The following is a 14,508-nucleotide window of genomic DNA, read 5'->3' on the forward strand; positions in this document are numbered from 1 at the left end:
ATTAGAAAATCCCTGCGATTGCATTTTAAATGTGTGCTGAATACTAGGATGCTAGTATATAGTTCTTCTATGATATATAACTCCGATGTTAATAAGATTTTGATGAACATATCAAAGCACAAAAAAAAAAAGCAAAAATTCGGAAAAGATGTCATGAAATCAAGAAATCCTTTCTTTGTGGGAAATGCGCGAATTTCTTCTTTAGTGTTAAAGCTTAAACTTTTCTAACAGATTTATAAGAATTCGTCCAAACTTAAAAGAACTTATCCAAAGATAAAAGAACTTATATCCTATATGAGCCATAAGATATTGTCGTCCATCCAGCCAATTTCGAATAAGAGACCAGTTGACAAAGTAACAGGCGGACAGACATGACTGTTAAATCCAATCAAGAATAAATATACTTTATAATGTATGATATGCGCACTTCTATGCGTAACACACTTCATAAGAAAACAAAGTTTTAAGAGGAAACTGTAAAAGAAACTATACTAGCAAAAACTAAGAAATATCTACAATTTCTAGTTTTAATTGGTTGATTTTTTATTGCTTGTATGTATTTTATAGAAGGGTACAACATTCTGACAGGCACTGTTACGCACTCAACTGGCACGCACTTGCCTACTGCAAATATTTGCGCGCAGTTAAAACTCAATTTTGTTGTTGACGTCAGTTAACGGGATTCGCGGTCAATCTGCAACTTGATAACGACAACAACTACAAGAACAGCAATAATAATAACTGTAAAGCGTGGGCAGCGCCTGGCGGCAGGCAATGGCAAATGTAAAAGTGTCTGATAGCCGTTGTCTGAGGCTGATGACAGGTTGCACCATATGCTCGATGGGGTTTATTTTTAGCAGAGTGTCAAAAGGCAAGAAAGAAGGGAAACAACAACAGCTGGCAACAACAGCAACAGGATAACAGTTAGATCGGAAAGTGCGTGTGTATTTGTGTGCGTGTGCGCATAACAGGACGCTGTTACAGTCCTGGCCTGGAATATTGATTTTTCAACAAAATGCGTTGAATACATTTTCACGCCTAACATTAGTCACCGCTGACACGCAAGGAAAAGAGAGGAAAACGTAAAAGCCCAAAATATAGAAATAATTCAATAAATTCACTCGCTACTCACATTCCAATCCCCAATGCGACGGCCGCTGCAATTGCTGCCGTTTCCTATTCCAATTTTTTTTTTTTTTTTGTATCCACTGGACACACAAATTTATTGCACTAGTTTTCTTTTATTTTGTTGTTGCTTAAACGTTTTGCTTTTCGCACAGTTTTTGGGTCTTTTTATAGCGTTTGCATGTTTGAAAATATTATGTTTTGTTGTTGGGTATATTTTTCGTTTGGCCTTTGTTTTATTTGCAGCGCATTTGCATTGCAGTTTTCCGCTTCAGCCGTACCGAACGCGTACGCACGCCAAGTGGATCTGTAGCTGCTAAGTCTGTGTTACGCGTGCTGGAAAATTGTTTGCACTTGCGCACGCGAGCGTGGGAAAGCTGTGGAAAAGCCGCGCGAAGTCAGTTTTCCGCCCACCCAGGCGTCGGCCAGCCTGAGTTTGTTTTTGTTGTGGCCAGCGAACAGCTGAGCGCACTTCACTCCAGTGTTGGCAAATGGCTGAGCAAAACAGCTGATTGCACAGGGTGACACGAGTTCATGTTATTGGTTGCTGTTTTCTTTTTACGTTTCAACTAACGGCATTAATTGGTCACCAATTTATTGGCCGAAATTTTTGACTACATTCAGAGCCTGCGGCTGCATATACGATACATTAAACATAAAGACAATTGAGTATTGCGCGCCTAGGATAGCTTCTTGGCCTCCTGGTAGCGGCACGAGATGTCATCCCAATTGGCAATTTCCCAGATAGCCTCAACATACGAGGGACGCACATTCTTGTACTGCAAATAGTAGGCATGCTCCCAGACATCGATTCCAAACAGGGGAATGAGACCGGTGGAGGCCTCCAACGGATCCTGATTGGGCAGCGCAGCCAGCTGCAATTTGTTTGTCTTCTTGTTGTAGCCGAGCCAGCCCCAGCCAGAGCCCTGCACGGCTACGGTGAGTGCGCTAAGCTCCTTCTTGAACTCATCAAAGCTCTTCCACTGCGACTCGATGGCGTTCTTTAAATCTTCGCTGGGCGTCGACTTCTTGGGCGAGAGATTCTGCCAGAAGATCGTGTGATTAATGTGGCCACCGCCATTGAATCGCAAAGCCGGCGCCAATTGAATAATTTTGGTGGTATCGCTCTTGCACTTGGCATCCTCCAGCTGCTCCTCGGCGGCATTCAAATTGTTGACATAGGTCTGGTGATGCTTCTGATGATGCAGCTCCATAATCTCACGGCAAATAATAGGCTCCAATGCGGCATAATCGTAGGGCAGCTTAGGCAATGTATGCTTGCCCCGTGAGCTGACGGCGCTGCGGGTTTAATAAAAAATATGTATATTAATATTCAATTGTAATGTTCGCGGCCGCCATTGTCGTTTGTTGTTGTTGTTGTTGCTGTTAATTTATGTAATCGCAGCTTTACGTCGGCGCCGGCATTCTCTAATATTAAAAATATTGGATTGACTTACCGTGCTGCCTTAGTGAAATTGCGTGCCAGAAACATTTTTGGAATATATTATTTAACCTGAGTATTGAATACTTGTTAATTTTCAATAATATAATATAAAAAGTTCTATGATCTTATTAGCTTACCGGAATCAAGTGTGACAGCGAGTGGCAAACACTGAAATACACAAAGCCAACACTAAAAATATATTGAAAAAAACAAAAAAAAAAAACTTTACAGAAAATACTGCTTAGCTAACAGCGCACTGGTGACAGTATTGTGCAACGGTTAACAGCAAACTTGTAGCCGCAGCCAGCTTAACAGCGCATTGTTAGGCGCTGCAGTGCTGGATAATTCGCTACGTATTTAGCCGCTACAATTTGAAATACGCCACACACATAGAAAACATGTTCAGGGAACACAGCAAAATATGTCTCAGTTTTGTTTGCCTTCGAAAATTGAAATCGATATTTCCGACCAAAGGGCACAACAAATTCTGTTCAAATCTTTAAAGCATCGTAAGTTTTCGGCACTGGTTTTTAGGATTGCGTTACATTTAAATCATTGATTGCACCTGCAGGCGTTGCCAAGATGCAAGCGGACGAGCTGTCCACCGCTGTGGTCATCGACAATGGCTCTGGCATATGCAAGGCGGGCTTCTCCAGCGAGTCCTCACCCCGTGTTGTCTTTCCCTCAATTGTGGGCAGACCCCGCCATCTGAACGTCATTCTGGACTCGGCCATCGAGGACTGCATCATTGGCGATGAAGCGGTGAGAAAGCGAGGCATTCTCACACTCAAATATCCCATTGAGCATGGCGTCGTTACCAACTGGGCTGACATGGAAAAGATATGGAAGCACACATTCGAACAGCTGCGTGTTGAATCTGATGGTCATCCGGTGCTGCTCACCGAACCACCACTGAATCCCAAAAAGAATCGCGAAAAGATGACCGAAATTATGTTTGAGAATTTTCGTGTACCCGCACTCTATGTGGCCATTCAGGCGGTATTGTCGCTATATGCCACCGGACGCACCATTGGCATTGTCGTAGACTCTGGCGATGGCGTCACACACACTGTGCCCATCTATGAGGGCTACGCCCTGCCGCACGCCTGCATGCGCCTGGATCTGGCTGGACGAGATCTGACCGACTATTTGGGCAAATTGCTTATGGAACGCGGTCACACGTTAAGCACCAGTGCAGAGCGCGAGATTGTCAGAGAGATCAAGGAGAAGCTCTGCTACGTGGCCACCAATTTTGATGAGGAGCTGCATGAATCGACTCTGCGCAAACACGATTTGGATGAACTATACGAATTGCCCGATGGCACAACTATAAACATTGGAAACGAGCGTTTCCGTTGCCCGGAGGCGCTCTTTAAGCCCAGCATGCTGGGCCAGGAGGTGCCCGGACTGCACGAAGCCGTCTTTAACTCAATACTCAAATGCGATATGGATCTGCGCAGGGATATGTATGCCAATATTGTGCTCTCGGGCGGCACAACCATGTTCCGCAACATTGAGGTGCGTCTGCAGCAGGATATTTCGGTAATGGCGCCCTCAACAATGCGCATCAAAATTACAGCCAATCCGGAGCGTTGTTTTGCCGTCTGGTCTGGCGGTTCCGTATTGGCCTCACTCTCCAGTTTCCAAAATATGTGGATCGATTGCGCCGAATACGACGATGTCGGTCCCAGCATAATACATCGCAAGTGTTTCTAATTCGGGCAAGTGGCGACTGTCAAATGGAATGTGAAATGGGAGAGCGCAGATTAAGTTTATTTATTTCTATATTTTATATGTTTAAATCAAATAAAGAACGCCAACGTGTAAACAAGTACAGCATAAATCTTGAAATTGTTTATGCTGTTCAGTGTTGCCAACTAAAAAGTAGCGAATCTAACGTTAAGTTGGCAACAAACAGTTGCTTGTGACTAATTTGTCAAATATATCCAAATCAGCTAGAAATGTACTCTAAAAGTAGCTGTCTTTAGCTATAAAATAGCTCAACACTCATCTCTATGTGCCGCCCACACAGTGTAACCTAATGTGTTTTTATTTTTAAGGATTTACCAACACTTCTTTAAAACGTTTTACATACAAAAGATGATGCATATAAAACCATTGAGGCATGCGCTTTAAACGTTCGAACCTTGTCTAATTATATGCAGTTTTCACTAGAAGGAAATTGAATAGGAATTTTGCTGTTTCAGGTACCATTTAATAACTGGGCTCTAAGAAATCAGTCAGGAATTGAAAAACGGGCACCTGAGTAAGTGAGGCAAAGTAGCTTTCGAATAGATCATAGCCATTCAAATTTGTTGCACGTAAAACTACTCAAGGCTGCAAACAGATTGTGGCTCGAACCGAAAGTTAAGACGAGCTTCGAACTGCGTCGCATCGACGCATCGCAAGCAATTTGTTTTTCTATAGCTTTTGGCTCGCATTACTATAAAGTATATAAAATGAGACAAATATAGCTGCAACTGCAATTCTATCAGCCACAAGTGACCCGTCTCTATGAACTCAGAAGCAAGTGAGGCTACGGTCGCCAAATTTGGCATATGCATATACAGATATAGCCTGATGTTAAATTCTACAAATTTAGGTTCAATATTAGCGACACCATTGTGCGCCACAAATGTATATCATTAGCATTATATAACGATGACAATTTTGATTTTAATTAATTGGGAATTTATTAAGCCAAGTGACGCATACAAATGAGGCGCTTGCCAAGTTGCAACATCACACAAATAGTTGCTGTTGCTGTTGTTGTTGTTTGTTGTTGTAACCTTAACTTCCTTTGCCGCAAGCCTAAGCTGCAATATTTGGGCACACGTGCAGCGGGCGACAAGCTGAATGGGAATGCGAATCTTGAGACTTGAGACGGAACGCATTTACCTTCAACAGCCACATAATCAGCGGCAGCAGCATCGATGTTGCAGCAGCAGCCGTTGTTGTTGTTGCTGTTGTTGCTGCTGTCGTCAGCTGCACTTGAGTCGCTTTTGTTTGTGCACTTCAAAAGATACACAACAAATTTTTGAATGCGGATCTGCGCTCAGCTCCGCACTCGAGGGTCGCACGTGGCGCACTTCGCAGCCAAACTTCTGGCTAGCTGCGTTTTTGCAGCTGCATCAGCATTAGCATTAGCATTAGCATTAGCATTCGCATTAGCCCTTCTAAACGCAATGCTCGATTTGAAGTGTAAAGTTCAATAAACTGGCAGCATTTAGCGTATTGCTCCATATTTGGGCCACATTTCATTTAGCCAGCCAACTGGACCCTAAGCCAAACTGACAGCCGCTGTCAAAGGGTGCCACAAGCTATTGTTGTTGTCAATGTTGTTGTTGTTCTTGTTGTTGTTGTTGTTGCTATTTGTCGGTGACTGTTTGTTTGTGTCACTCGCCTTCGCCAAGGTTGCGTAAATTTATCACTTCACTTTGCCAGCGGGCGCCACTCTTGGCCCTGCCAGAAAGAGAGCGGCTTTGTTCTCATCGCGTCTAGAAATAAATAAACGTCGGTTCGGTTCACGGTTTGAACCAGTAAATGGCCTTGAGGTTCGGTATGTGAATTGAGTTATACAGATCTTCTAAACCACACTTTGTTCACATTTTACGCAATTCACAAAATATAATTCGATTCTGGCTTAGCTGGTTCGTTGGCTCAGTTCCTGAAGCTTCGGAAAGCGGTTTGGTTCATAGCTGGTTTGCAGGTTAGATTTTACCTCTTTTTTCTCTTATTATTGCCCAAGCCTTAAATTCAATTTAAACATCAGTTTAAGCGGTTGTCATCTCTCTTGGCACATAAATTCAAATTCGTGAGACTATAAATTAAAAAGGGACATGCGCGACTTGGACAGCAGCCTCAAGCCGGCCCCCAAGATTGTGTCGTGAAAACCAACAAAAAATTTATAATGAAAAATAAAAACAAACTACAAGATGAGCTCATGTCTAATGCATTTTGTCTCCATCTGTTCGTCTGGGCTGTCTCTTAAGTCTGCTAAGTCTGGGATATGTCGCCCAGACGCTAATTTTATATGCATGCAATGGAGCGTAACTGAAAGTCGAGTGTTGGAATCAACAGCTAGGTATTTAAGTTAGTTTTGAGGAGCTGGAATGGAATAACAACGGGGCCAAGACGAAGAGGGGAGGGATAGATAATCGCATGGGAAAACTTTTGCACAGCCGAAAATTTCTGGGTTAATGAAGGCTTAAGCAACTAATGATATATGATTATAACTATTTGCTTGTTAAGGCAAAACGACTTTCTAAACTATTTAATTTTAGATTTTGATAAGAGGATATAGGTCTCTCTGCTATAACCAATATAATTGTCAATACATATACGAGATTCCTGATCGAGTCCAATATTTATTACCAATAATAATTACTTACTCTAATATATATTCATACTCTAATATATATTCATATATTTCACGCTCATCGCAAATCTGTGCCATTTTATAGACAAACAACTTTTACCCCCTGTGCTCTTATGTCAACACACTGGAAATGGGCTTAGGGTAAGGATAGCACAAAATTTATGCATCTATAAATAGTCGAGAGTCGGGGCTAGCTTACCTTTTGGTCCTGCAGCCTTGGCATTGCGCAGCTGCCAGCAGGGTTGTCAGCTTCATTAGCAGAAGCATAATATTTTTGCATTAAGGCCAAGGTGTCTGCACAGGTGCATTGCCAATTCATTTGTTTTTGTCAAACTCTTCGAACTGCCTGGCAACCCTGGGCAGCAACAGTTTGTCTGTGCTGTACGCTGCCAGCTGCGCTCATTATCCTTGCCAGCCTGAGCATGTGTGCCAGCAAATTGAGCTCTCCGCCGCAGTTCTTAAATCCGGCCACGCCTACTAAGTACCGCCTGCGTTTGCTATGCTTTTGCGGACTGCTCATCTCAATTTACACGCTGTACGTGAAAATCCAGCTGGACCACGACGAGAACTACACGGCCATGTGCGATTTGGCCGAGAGAGTGAGCTGCACCGCAGTCTTCAAGTCCGAGTGAGTCCTTTGCTAGTTTTAACAAATCACGTTCGACGCCTGTTTCATGCTTCGCTTGCAGCTATGGACGCGGTTTTGGACTCACGCAGCTGGTTTTTGGTAGAAGCACGAGCTATTTAAATCCACCCAATGGCTCAATTGGGGTCGTCTTTTACTCGCTGCTCTTTTTATCCTGTAAGTCTTGTTTGTCCTTTGCTGATGTCATTCTTTAGTTTTGCCTTCCCTTCCCTGTGCGCCCGCAGCCTTCTACGAGCGCCGTTGGCTCTGCCAGCTGCAGCTGCTCGCCGCAGTTCTGACCCTACTGCTCTGCGTCTACCTTGGAGGTCTGCTGCTCCTCGTGCTCTACGACTGCTGCCTGGTCTGCGTGCTCATCTATGCCGTGCACACGCTGCTCCTGCTGGAGGTCTATGGACGCCACAAGCGCCTCTATGCAATCAAAACGGCCGTCGAGTGAAATATATCACAAATTTGTAATGGAATCTAATTGGTCCAAACACGAAATAAATTTCTATTTTTTTTTTCTGCTCTGCAAATAGACCACTGACCAACTGCTTTGAACAATAAAATATATTTAAGAGTACTTTATGATACTCTTTAATATTATTGCAACATTTTCAGTATCTAACGAAACATGTAAAGTACTTGAAGCATGTAAAATAATACAATGAATATGTAAATAAATTTAATTTGATGAATGATAATCCTCTCAATTAAAATTGTAAGTCATATGAAAATATGTTCGAGGCTGGGCACACGAATATGGTAAACAAGGTTCCTGAATCGAACCAAGCGTTGGTTCTAACCGCAAACAGAGGCTTACTTCGAATCGAGAACTGAGGCTTGATTTGAACAGTTAACCAAGTCTTTCTTAGTTCAAGACGTGAACCGAGTCTTGCTTTGAATCGTCAACCCAGTCTTGCTTTGATCTGTAAACTGCCTCTTGGTTAGAACCATGAGCCGAGAAGTGATTCTTGGCTTGAACCGGCTACCGAGCCTTGGTTTGAACCGTGAACGGAGCCTGCGCTTGAGGTGTTAACCGAGCTTTCGTTTCAACCGAGCTCTAGTTTGAAACGCGAACCACCACAATTGTTCGCGGATTTGCAGTGCACTGCTTGTAATTAATGTAAAAATAGTTAAAGATAATTTAACAAGTCGCTAGCAGCTAAATTATGTGGGTCATTGGGGGGTTAAGCTGCCGACATGGACGTGCTCCCACAACCCAAGAAGTGCTTTGCCTTCTGTTTTAGTAGCTTTTGCCTGGTCTTTGTCTACAAATCGCTCACTTTTGACCCCAACTCCACCCGGCACGTCTGCACATTTGCGACTCAATGCGGAGGTGGATCTCCCAGCACGTAGTTGAGCAATTAATTTTACAGTTCGCCTCTGTCTCTCTCTCTCTATCTCTCTCTGTGTGTGTGTGTGTGTGGGTTGTTGCTGCTCGAATCCGGCTCAGTTGGAATGGTCGGTAGTAGGTGAGAATTGAGCACAATTAATTTGACATAAATCGAAAATCTAGATGGGCTACAAAGTATGATTCAATTAAAGCATCGTTTGATGATGCACAATGGTAGCGTTTGGAAATGATGCAGCAATAATTTTTAGATAACAATTAATCGATAAGTAATCGATAGCTATTTAATTATTTCATTTATGGTTATTTGACGATCCTTTCAATCTATAATCAATCAACAAAATATTTTTTTTTAATTAAACATCTATTTACAGTTAACGAACAGCTTTTTCGATCCTGTATCTATTTGTAAACTGTAATCGACAGTTAATCGATAGGTTTAAAATTACACCACATGGTTATCTAAAGGTAATACGTCAGTTTCAACTATCTTTATGATATGTTTTAAGCCCTCTCACTTCACATTAATATTTTGATTTACGACTTTACCCCGTTAACAACATCCGAATAAAGTGTTAATGGCTTTCATTTTCTAAGTTGCCTATCTAATGCCTTTGATATAGGTTTTGAAGGATGACTTGGCCTCTTCCATGGAAATCGATTAATCGCAATCTTTATGCTTAGTTATCAATCAAGTTCTAGCCTCCAAAGTATGCATATATATTACTCAAGCTATATCTACTTCAATCGCTTGACAGCTGAACAATTCGATTCATATCGAGACGATCTTTTCAGCCAGGCGCTACAAATTGTTGGCGAGACTTATGCTAAAAGCCCATCAAACGCATTTCAATTGCGCCTTCATAAACGATCCATCGATTGTGATCGGTACACACATGTGCAGCACTCTCCAGGGCTCCTCATATACTCCCAATTGGGGTCGCCTGTGGCACGATCTTCTTCAATTTTGACAAGGCAAACAAAACGCAAAACGGCAACAGGCTGGGACCGACACAGCGGCAGCTGAGGGGAAGTCTGGCTGCGACGTTGTGTGGCAAACATGGCTGAAAAAAACATTCACCCAGCGACGGAGTAGACTACTTTGCGCCAACGTATGTAACACTCTGGCACGGCAAAGAGGGGGCGGTGGGCAACAACAACGACAACAAACACAATCACTCGCCAAATGATGTGCAGCCAAAAGAAGGCGAATCAGCCGCGTGGCAACCAGCAGAGCCGGAGGTGAAGCCCATCCGACAAACAATCGCAACCATCTAAGCCAGAGCAGAGCGCCGCTGATTGAGATTGAGATTTTTCTGGCAGGCGGCGATAGAACAGCAACAACAACAGTATTAAAGAGTGCTCGGTAATAAAATACCCTGTACTTATTGAATAGCTATAATATTGGCTGTTCGCTTTATGTGGCAATTTTAAGCCCTCTAACTGCTAACATACGCAAGGGATGCATTTAAGTATCCTTTTTAGATATCAATATTTATCGATCTTATGATGACAAAGGCAATGGACGACAATTTTAACTACTTATTAACTGCACATGCTACCGATACCGACGCTTTAAGAAATCGAAGCTAGCTATCGATATTTATCGATTTTAGTTAATAAAGTCAATTAACGACGGTTTAAAACACAGTTAGGCTTTGCGAGTTACCAATGATAGCGTTTGCTCTTAACATAAACAAAATATGACTAAAAATAGAGAAACTTGATATCGATATTTATCGATTTTATCTAATTAGCTAAATTTTGAACTCAATTTCTCGCTAATGTACCACAATGGCTTAAAACAGCAAAAATGTGTTATCGATTTCTATCGATTTCGATCTAGTTATCGATAATTAGAATTACATATTTATTGCGCGTACTTTAGATAGACCCACATGCCAATTTTAAACTCAATTTTCGCTCTAATATCAAGGCGTTCTGGCAGCCAACCAGACCGGAAGTCGGACGGAAAGACGGGTAGACAGAAGGACAACAAATCTTTATGAATTCGGCGTTGCCGACTTCAGCATGTTGCCACAATTTCTACAACTATGTATATTATGCCCCTTTTTGGGCACTTCCATTGGGCACAGGGTATAGCAACTGCAACAATGCAGCTCCAAAATGTAACTACAGCTGAGTTGGCGCTGTGAAGATGATCGTATGTGGCAGCTGCGGTTGCCACACGTAGCAGCCAGCAGCCAGCAGCCAACGCCAGATGAGCCGAGCGACATCAACTCATAAACGACTCTGCCTCTGTCCCTGCCTCAGACTCTGTGTACGTGTGTGTGTGCGTGTGTTTGTGCATCCTCGACTTTCAGTTTCGTTTGCTGCAATTGGAGAGCAGCGCACGTCGAGCGTTTCATATAAATATGCGCAGTGGCTCCACATTGAGATCAGTCAGAATTTGGCGCTGCTTCGTGGCGCAAATATCCAAAAACAAAAAAAAACAAAACATAAAAGTCAACCAAGTTCCCAAGTTCTCACGTGGAATATGTTCAAATTATTTGGCTTAACGCTGTTGTTGACGGCGGCGGTGCTGGCACGCCCCGAGCCGCCAGTGAACTCCTATCTGCCGCCCTCGCCCGGAGATAGCTACGGTGCGCCGGGTCAGGGACAGGGACAGGGACAGGGTGGCTTTGGCGGCAAGCCCTCCGATAGCTATGGTGCTCCTGGTGCTGGCAACGGCAACGGCAACGGACGTCCCTCGAGCAGCTATGGCGCTCCTGGTCAGGGACAGGGTCAGGGAGGCTTTGGCGGCAAGCCCTCCGATAGCTATGGCGCTCCTGGAGCTGGCAATGGTAACGGCAACGGTCGTCCCTCGAGCAGCTACGGTGCTCCCGGTCAGGGACAAGGACAAGGCGGTTTCGGCGGGCGTCCTTCAAGCAGCTATGGCGCTCCTGGTCAGGGACAAGGCGGATTCGGAGGCAAGCCCTCGGATACCTATGGTGCTCCTGGTGCTGGCAACGGAAATGGACGTCCCTCGAGCAGCTATGGCGCTCCTGGTCAGGGACAAGGCGGAATTGGTGGAAAGCCTTCAGATTCTTATGGTGCTCCTGGTGCTGGAAATGGCAACGGCAACGGACGTCCTTCGAGCAGCTACGGTGCTCCTGGTCAGGGACAAGGTGGTTTTGGCGGCAAACCCTCGGATACCTATGGTGCTCCCGGTGCTGGTAATGGCAATGGTCGTCCCTCGAGCAGCTACGGCGCACCCGGTCAGGGACAAGGCGGCTTTGGTGGCAAACCTTCAGACACATACGGCGCCCCAGGTGCTGGCAATGGCAACGGCAATGGTCGTCCCTCGAGCAGCTATGGTGCACCTGGCCAAGGACAAGGCGGTTTTGGTGGCAAGCCCTCGGATACCTATGGTGCTCCCGGTGCTGGTAATGGCAATGGTCGTCCCTCGAGCAGCTACGGCGCACCCGGTCAGGGTCAAGGACAGGGTGGTTTCGGTGGCAAGCCCTCCGACTCATATGGTCCTCCCGCATCAGGTGCTGGCGCCGGCGGCGCTGGTGGCCCCGGTGCTGGTGGTGGTGGTGACTATGACAACGATGTAAGTAGCACATAGCTTGACCTGGGTTCTTACTTGGCTCCTTCCATACACGCACACACGAACAAAGATAAGCTCGACTGGAGCTGAAAGCTTCCCTGCCCATGCTGCACAGCACGCTCTGATCTCTTGCACCGCTCCGAATTGCTTGCGCCTCTCTCTCTCTCTCTCTCTCTCTCTCTCTCGCTGTCTCTTAATCTCATTACTATCTCTCACTTAACTCTATCTTGAACTGTCTCTATCTGTCTCTCTCTTTCTCTCTCTACACGCTCTCTCGCTACCCCGTAGGAGCCAGCTAAATACGAATTTAATTACCAAGTTGAGGACGCTCCAAGTGGGCTCTCATTTGGGCATTCAGAGATGCGCGACGGTGACTTCACCACCGGCCAGTACAATGTTCTGTTGCCCGATGGAAGGAAGCAAGTAAGCGAGCTGGTCATCTAGCTGAGTGAACGCTGGGGAAACAGGACGAAGCATGCCACTACGAGCGTAGCTAATCCTTGCCCCATTCTTGTTCTCTTACAGATCGTTGAGTACGAGGCGGATCAGCAGGGCTACCGTCCACAGGTACGCTACGAGGGCGATGCCAATGGCAATGGTGGTCCTGGTGGTGCTGGCGGTCCTGGCGGTCAGGATTTGGGTCAGAATGGTTACTCCAGCGGTCGTCCAGGCGGTCAGGATCTGGGTCAGGGTGGTTACTCCAACGGACGTCCAGGCGGTCAGGATTTGGGTCAGAATGGTTACTCTGGTGGTCGCCCCGGCGGTCAAGACTTGGGACAGAATGGCTACTCCGGCGGTCGTCCAGGTGGTCAAGATTTAGGTCAAAATGGCTACTCCGGCGGTCGTCCAGGTGGTCAGGATCTGGGTCAAAATGGCTACTCCGGTGGTCGTCCAGGTGGTCAGGATCTGGGTCAAAATGGTTACTCCGGCGGTCGTCCCGGTGGTCAAGATTTAGGTCAAAATGGCTATTCCGGCGGTCGTCCAGGCGGCAATGGTGGCTCCGACGGCGGCCGCGTAATCATCGGTGGACGCGTGATTGGCCAGGACGGTGGTGATGGCCAGGGTTACTCGAGTGGCCGTCCCAACGGACAAGATGGCGGCTTTGGACAGGACAACACGGACGGTCGGGGCTACTCCAGCGGCAAGCCAGGCCAGGGACGCAACGGCAATGGCAACAGCTTCGGACCCGGTGGCCAGAATGGCGACAACGATGGCAGCGGCTACAGATACTAGATACTAGGACCAACGACCACCGAATATGAGACACACTAGCTAGCATTTCAGACGAGTTATGGAAAGACGTAGAACAATATCTAGAACGTAAGAGACACCTTAGAACTATGAACTAGTTACCGTTACCCGCTTAACGGATTCACCAGATCTATCGCCCCACACTCTACTCTATACACATCTCACGCTATCTCATACTATCTCTTCCAACACAATATTTCTTCATCCAAACTTTGATTTCACTTAGGCTAAGCTCAACTTGTTGTAGTTGCATATGAGAAAAAAAAAAAAAACATTCTGCTCGAAAGCGGCAAATAACCCAAAAAAAAAAAAATATAATAATGGAATGAAGGAGAAGATATACAAAGCAAGATTTGTTAAATATAAGAATTGATTGCCAATAAGTATGTGACGTAATAAAGACATATTTTTATAAATTAAAAAAATATTATATAGTTCGGTAGCTCGAATTGAAGGGGATTCATTAAGCACTGGGAATGTTTCTATAGTTCTATAGTCCACAATCGATCCGTTCCAATGCAAACACACACAAAAGATAACATGAAGTCGTTATCTTTTTGAAGGTTCTGCATTGGACTTTTAAAAACGCCTTCTCAAAAGCCTGCTGAAGCTTGTTAAAAAGTTCAGATATTATGCTCCCACAACAGATTGCATGTCTATCTTTGTGGACTAGAAATAAATACTTTGAGTGCATATTGTTGCTTGTCCTTTGGTAATTGGGAATACCTAGACCTAACATAGATCTCTGAAATAGTTCAAAAATATTCCTTACATAATT

At 44.8% G+C, this 14,508-nt stretch overlaps 4 protein-coding genes across 6 annotated transcripts; 3 read left to right on the forward strand and 1 right to left on the reverse strand.

Moving 5' to 3' along the window:
- Positions 1-1,703: 1,703 nt before the first annotated feature.
- On the reverse strand, positions 1,704-2,813 carry Sod2 (superoxide dismutase 2). 2 transcript variants are annotated; one of them, XM_002048969.4, is made up of 3 exons: positions 2,707-2,813; positions 2,583-2,638; positions 1,704-2,424 (listed from the first exon to the last, which is right to left on the reverse strand). In XM_002048969.4, exons 2-3 carry the CDS (start codon positions 2,615-2,617, stop codon positions 1,806-1,808), a joined length of 654 nt encoding a protein of 217 aa, XP_002049005.1. In that variant the 5' UTR covers positions 2,618-2,638; positions 2,707-2,813; the 3' UTR covers positions 1,704-1,805. The 2 variants fall into 2 exon arrangements, with proteins under 2 accessions (XP_002049005.1, XP_070066340.1); XM_070210239.1 differs by lacking the exon at positions 2,707-2,813 and having other exon boundaries at positions 2,583-2,652.
- A 63-nt stretch (positions 2,814-2,876) lies between these two features.
- Arp53D (Actin-related protein 53D) lies at positions 2,877-4,412 on the forward strand. Its single transcript, XM_002048968.4, has 2 exons — positions 2,877-3,078; positions 3,141-4,412. The coding sequence occupies exons 1-2, from the start codon at positions 2,991-2,993 to the stop codon at positions 4,283-4,285; spliced, it is 1,233 nt and encodes a 410-aa protein (XP_002049004.2). The 5' UTR covers positions 2,877-2,990; the 3' UTR covers positions 4,286-4,412.
- A 2,905-nt stretch (positions 4,413-7,317) lies between these two features.
- Positions 7,318-8,262, forward strand: Vkor (Vitamin-K epoxide reductase). Its single transcript, XM_002048967.4, has 3 exons — positions 7,318-7,575; positions 7,637-7,749; positions 7,818-8,262. The coding sequence occupies exons 1-3, from the start codon at positions 7,370-7,372 to the stop codon at positions 8,027-8,029; spliced, it is 531 nt and encodes a 176-aa protein (XP_002049003.1). The 5' UTR covers positions 7,318-7,369; the 3' UTR covers positions 8,030-8,262.
- Positions 8,263-11,348: 3,086 nt separating this feature from the next.
- Positions 11,349-14,051, forward strand: resilin. 2 transcript variants are annotated; one of them, XM_032437452.2, is made up of 3 exons: positions 11,349-12,482; positions 12,768-12,902; positions 13,005-14,051. In XM_032437452.2, the coding sequence occupies exons 1-3, from the start codon at positions 11,424-11,426 to the stop codon at positions 13,710-13,712; spliced, it is 1,902 nt and encodes a 633-aa protein (XP_032293343.1). In that variant the 5' UTR covers positions 11,349-11,423; the 3' UTR covers positions 13,713-14,051. The 2 variants fall into 2 exon arrangements, with proteins under 2 accessions (XP_032293343.1, XP_070065885.1); XM_070209784.1 differs by lacking the exon at positions 12,768-12,902 and having other exon boundaries at positions 11,350-12,482.
- Positions 14,052-14,508: the final 457 nt, after the last annotated feature.

The sequence above is a fragment of the Drosophila virilis genome, chromosome 5 (genome assembly GCF_030788295.1).
Source record: "Drosophila virilis strain 15010-1051.87 chromosome 5, Dvir_AGI_RSII-ME, whole genome shotgun sequence".
Classification (NCBI taxonomy): domain Eukaryota; kingdom Metazoa; phylum Arthropoda; class Insecta; order Diptera; family Drosophilidae; genus Drosophila; species Drosophila virilis.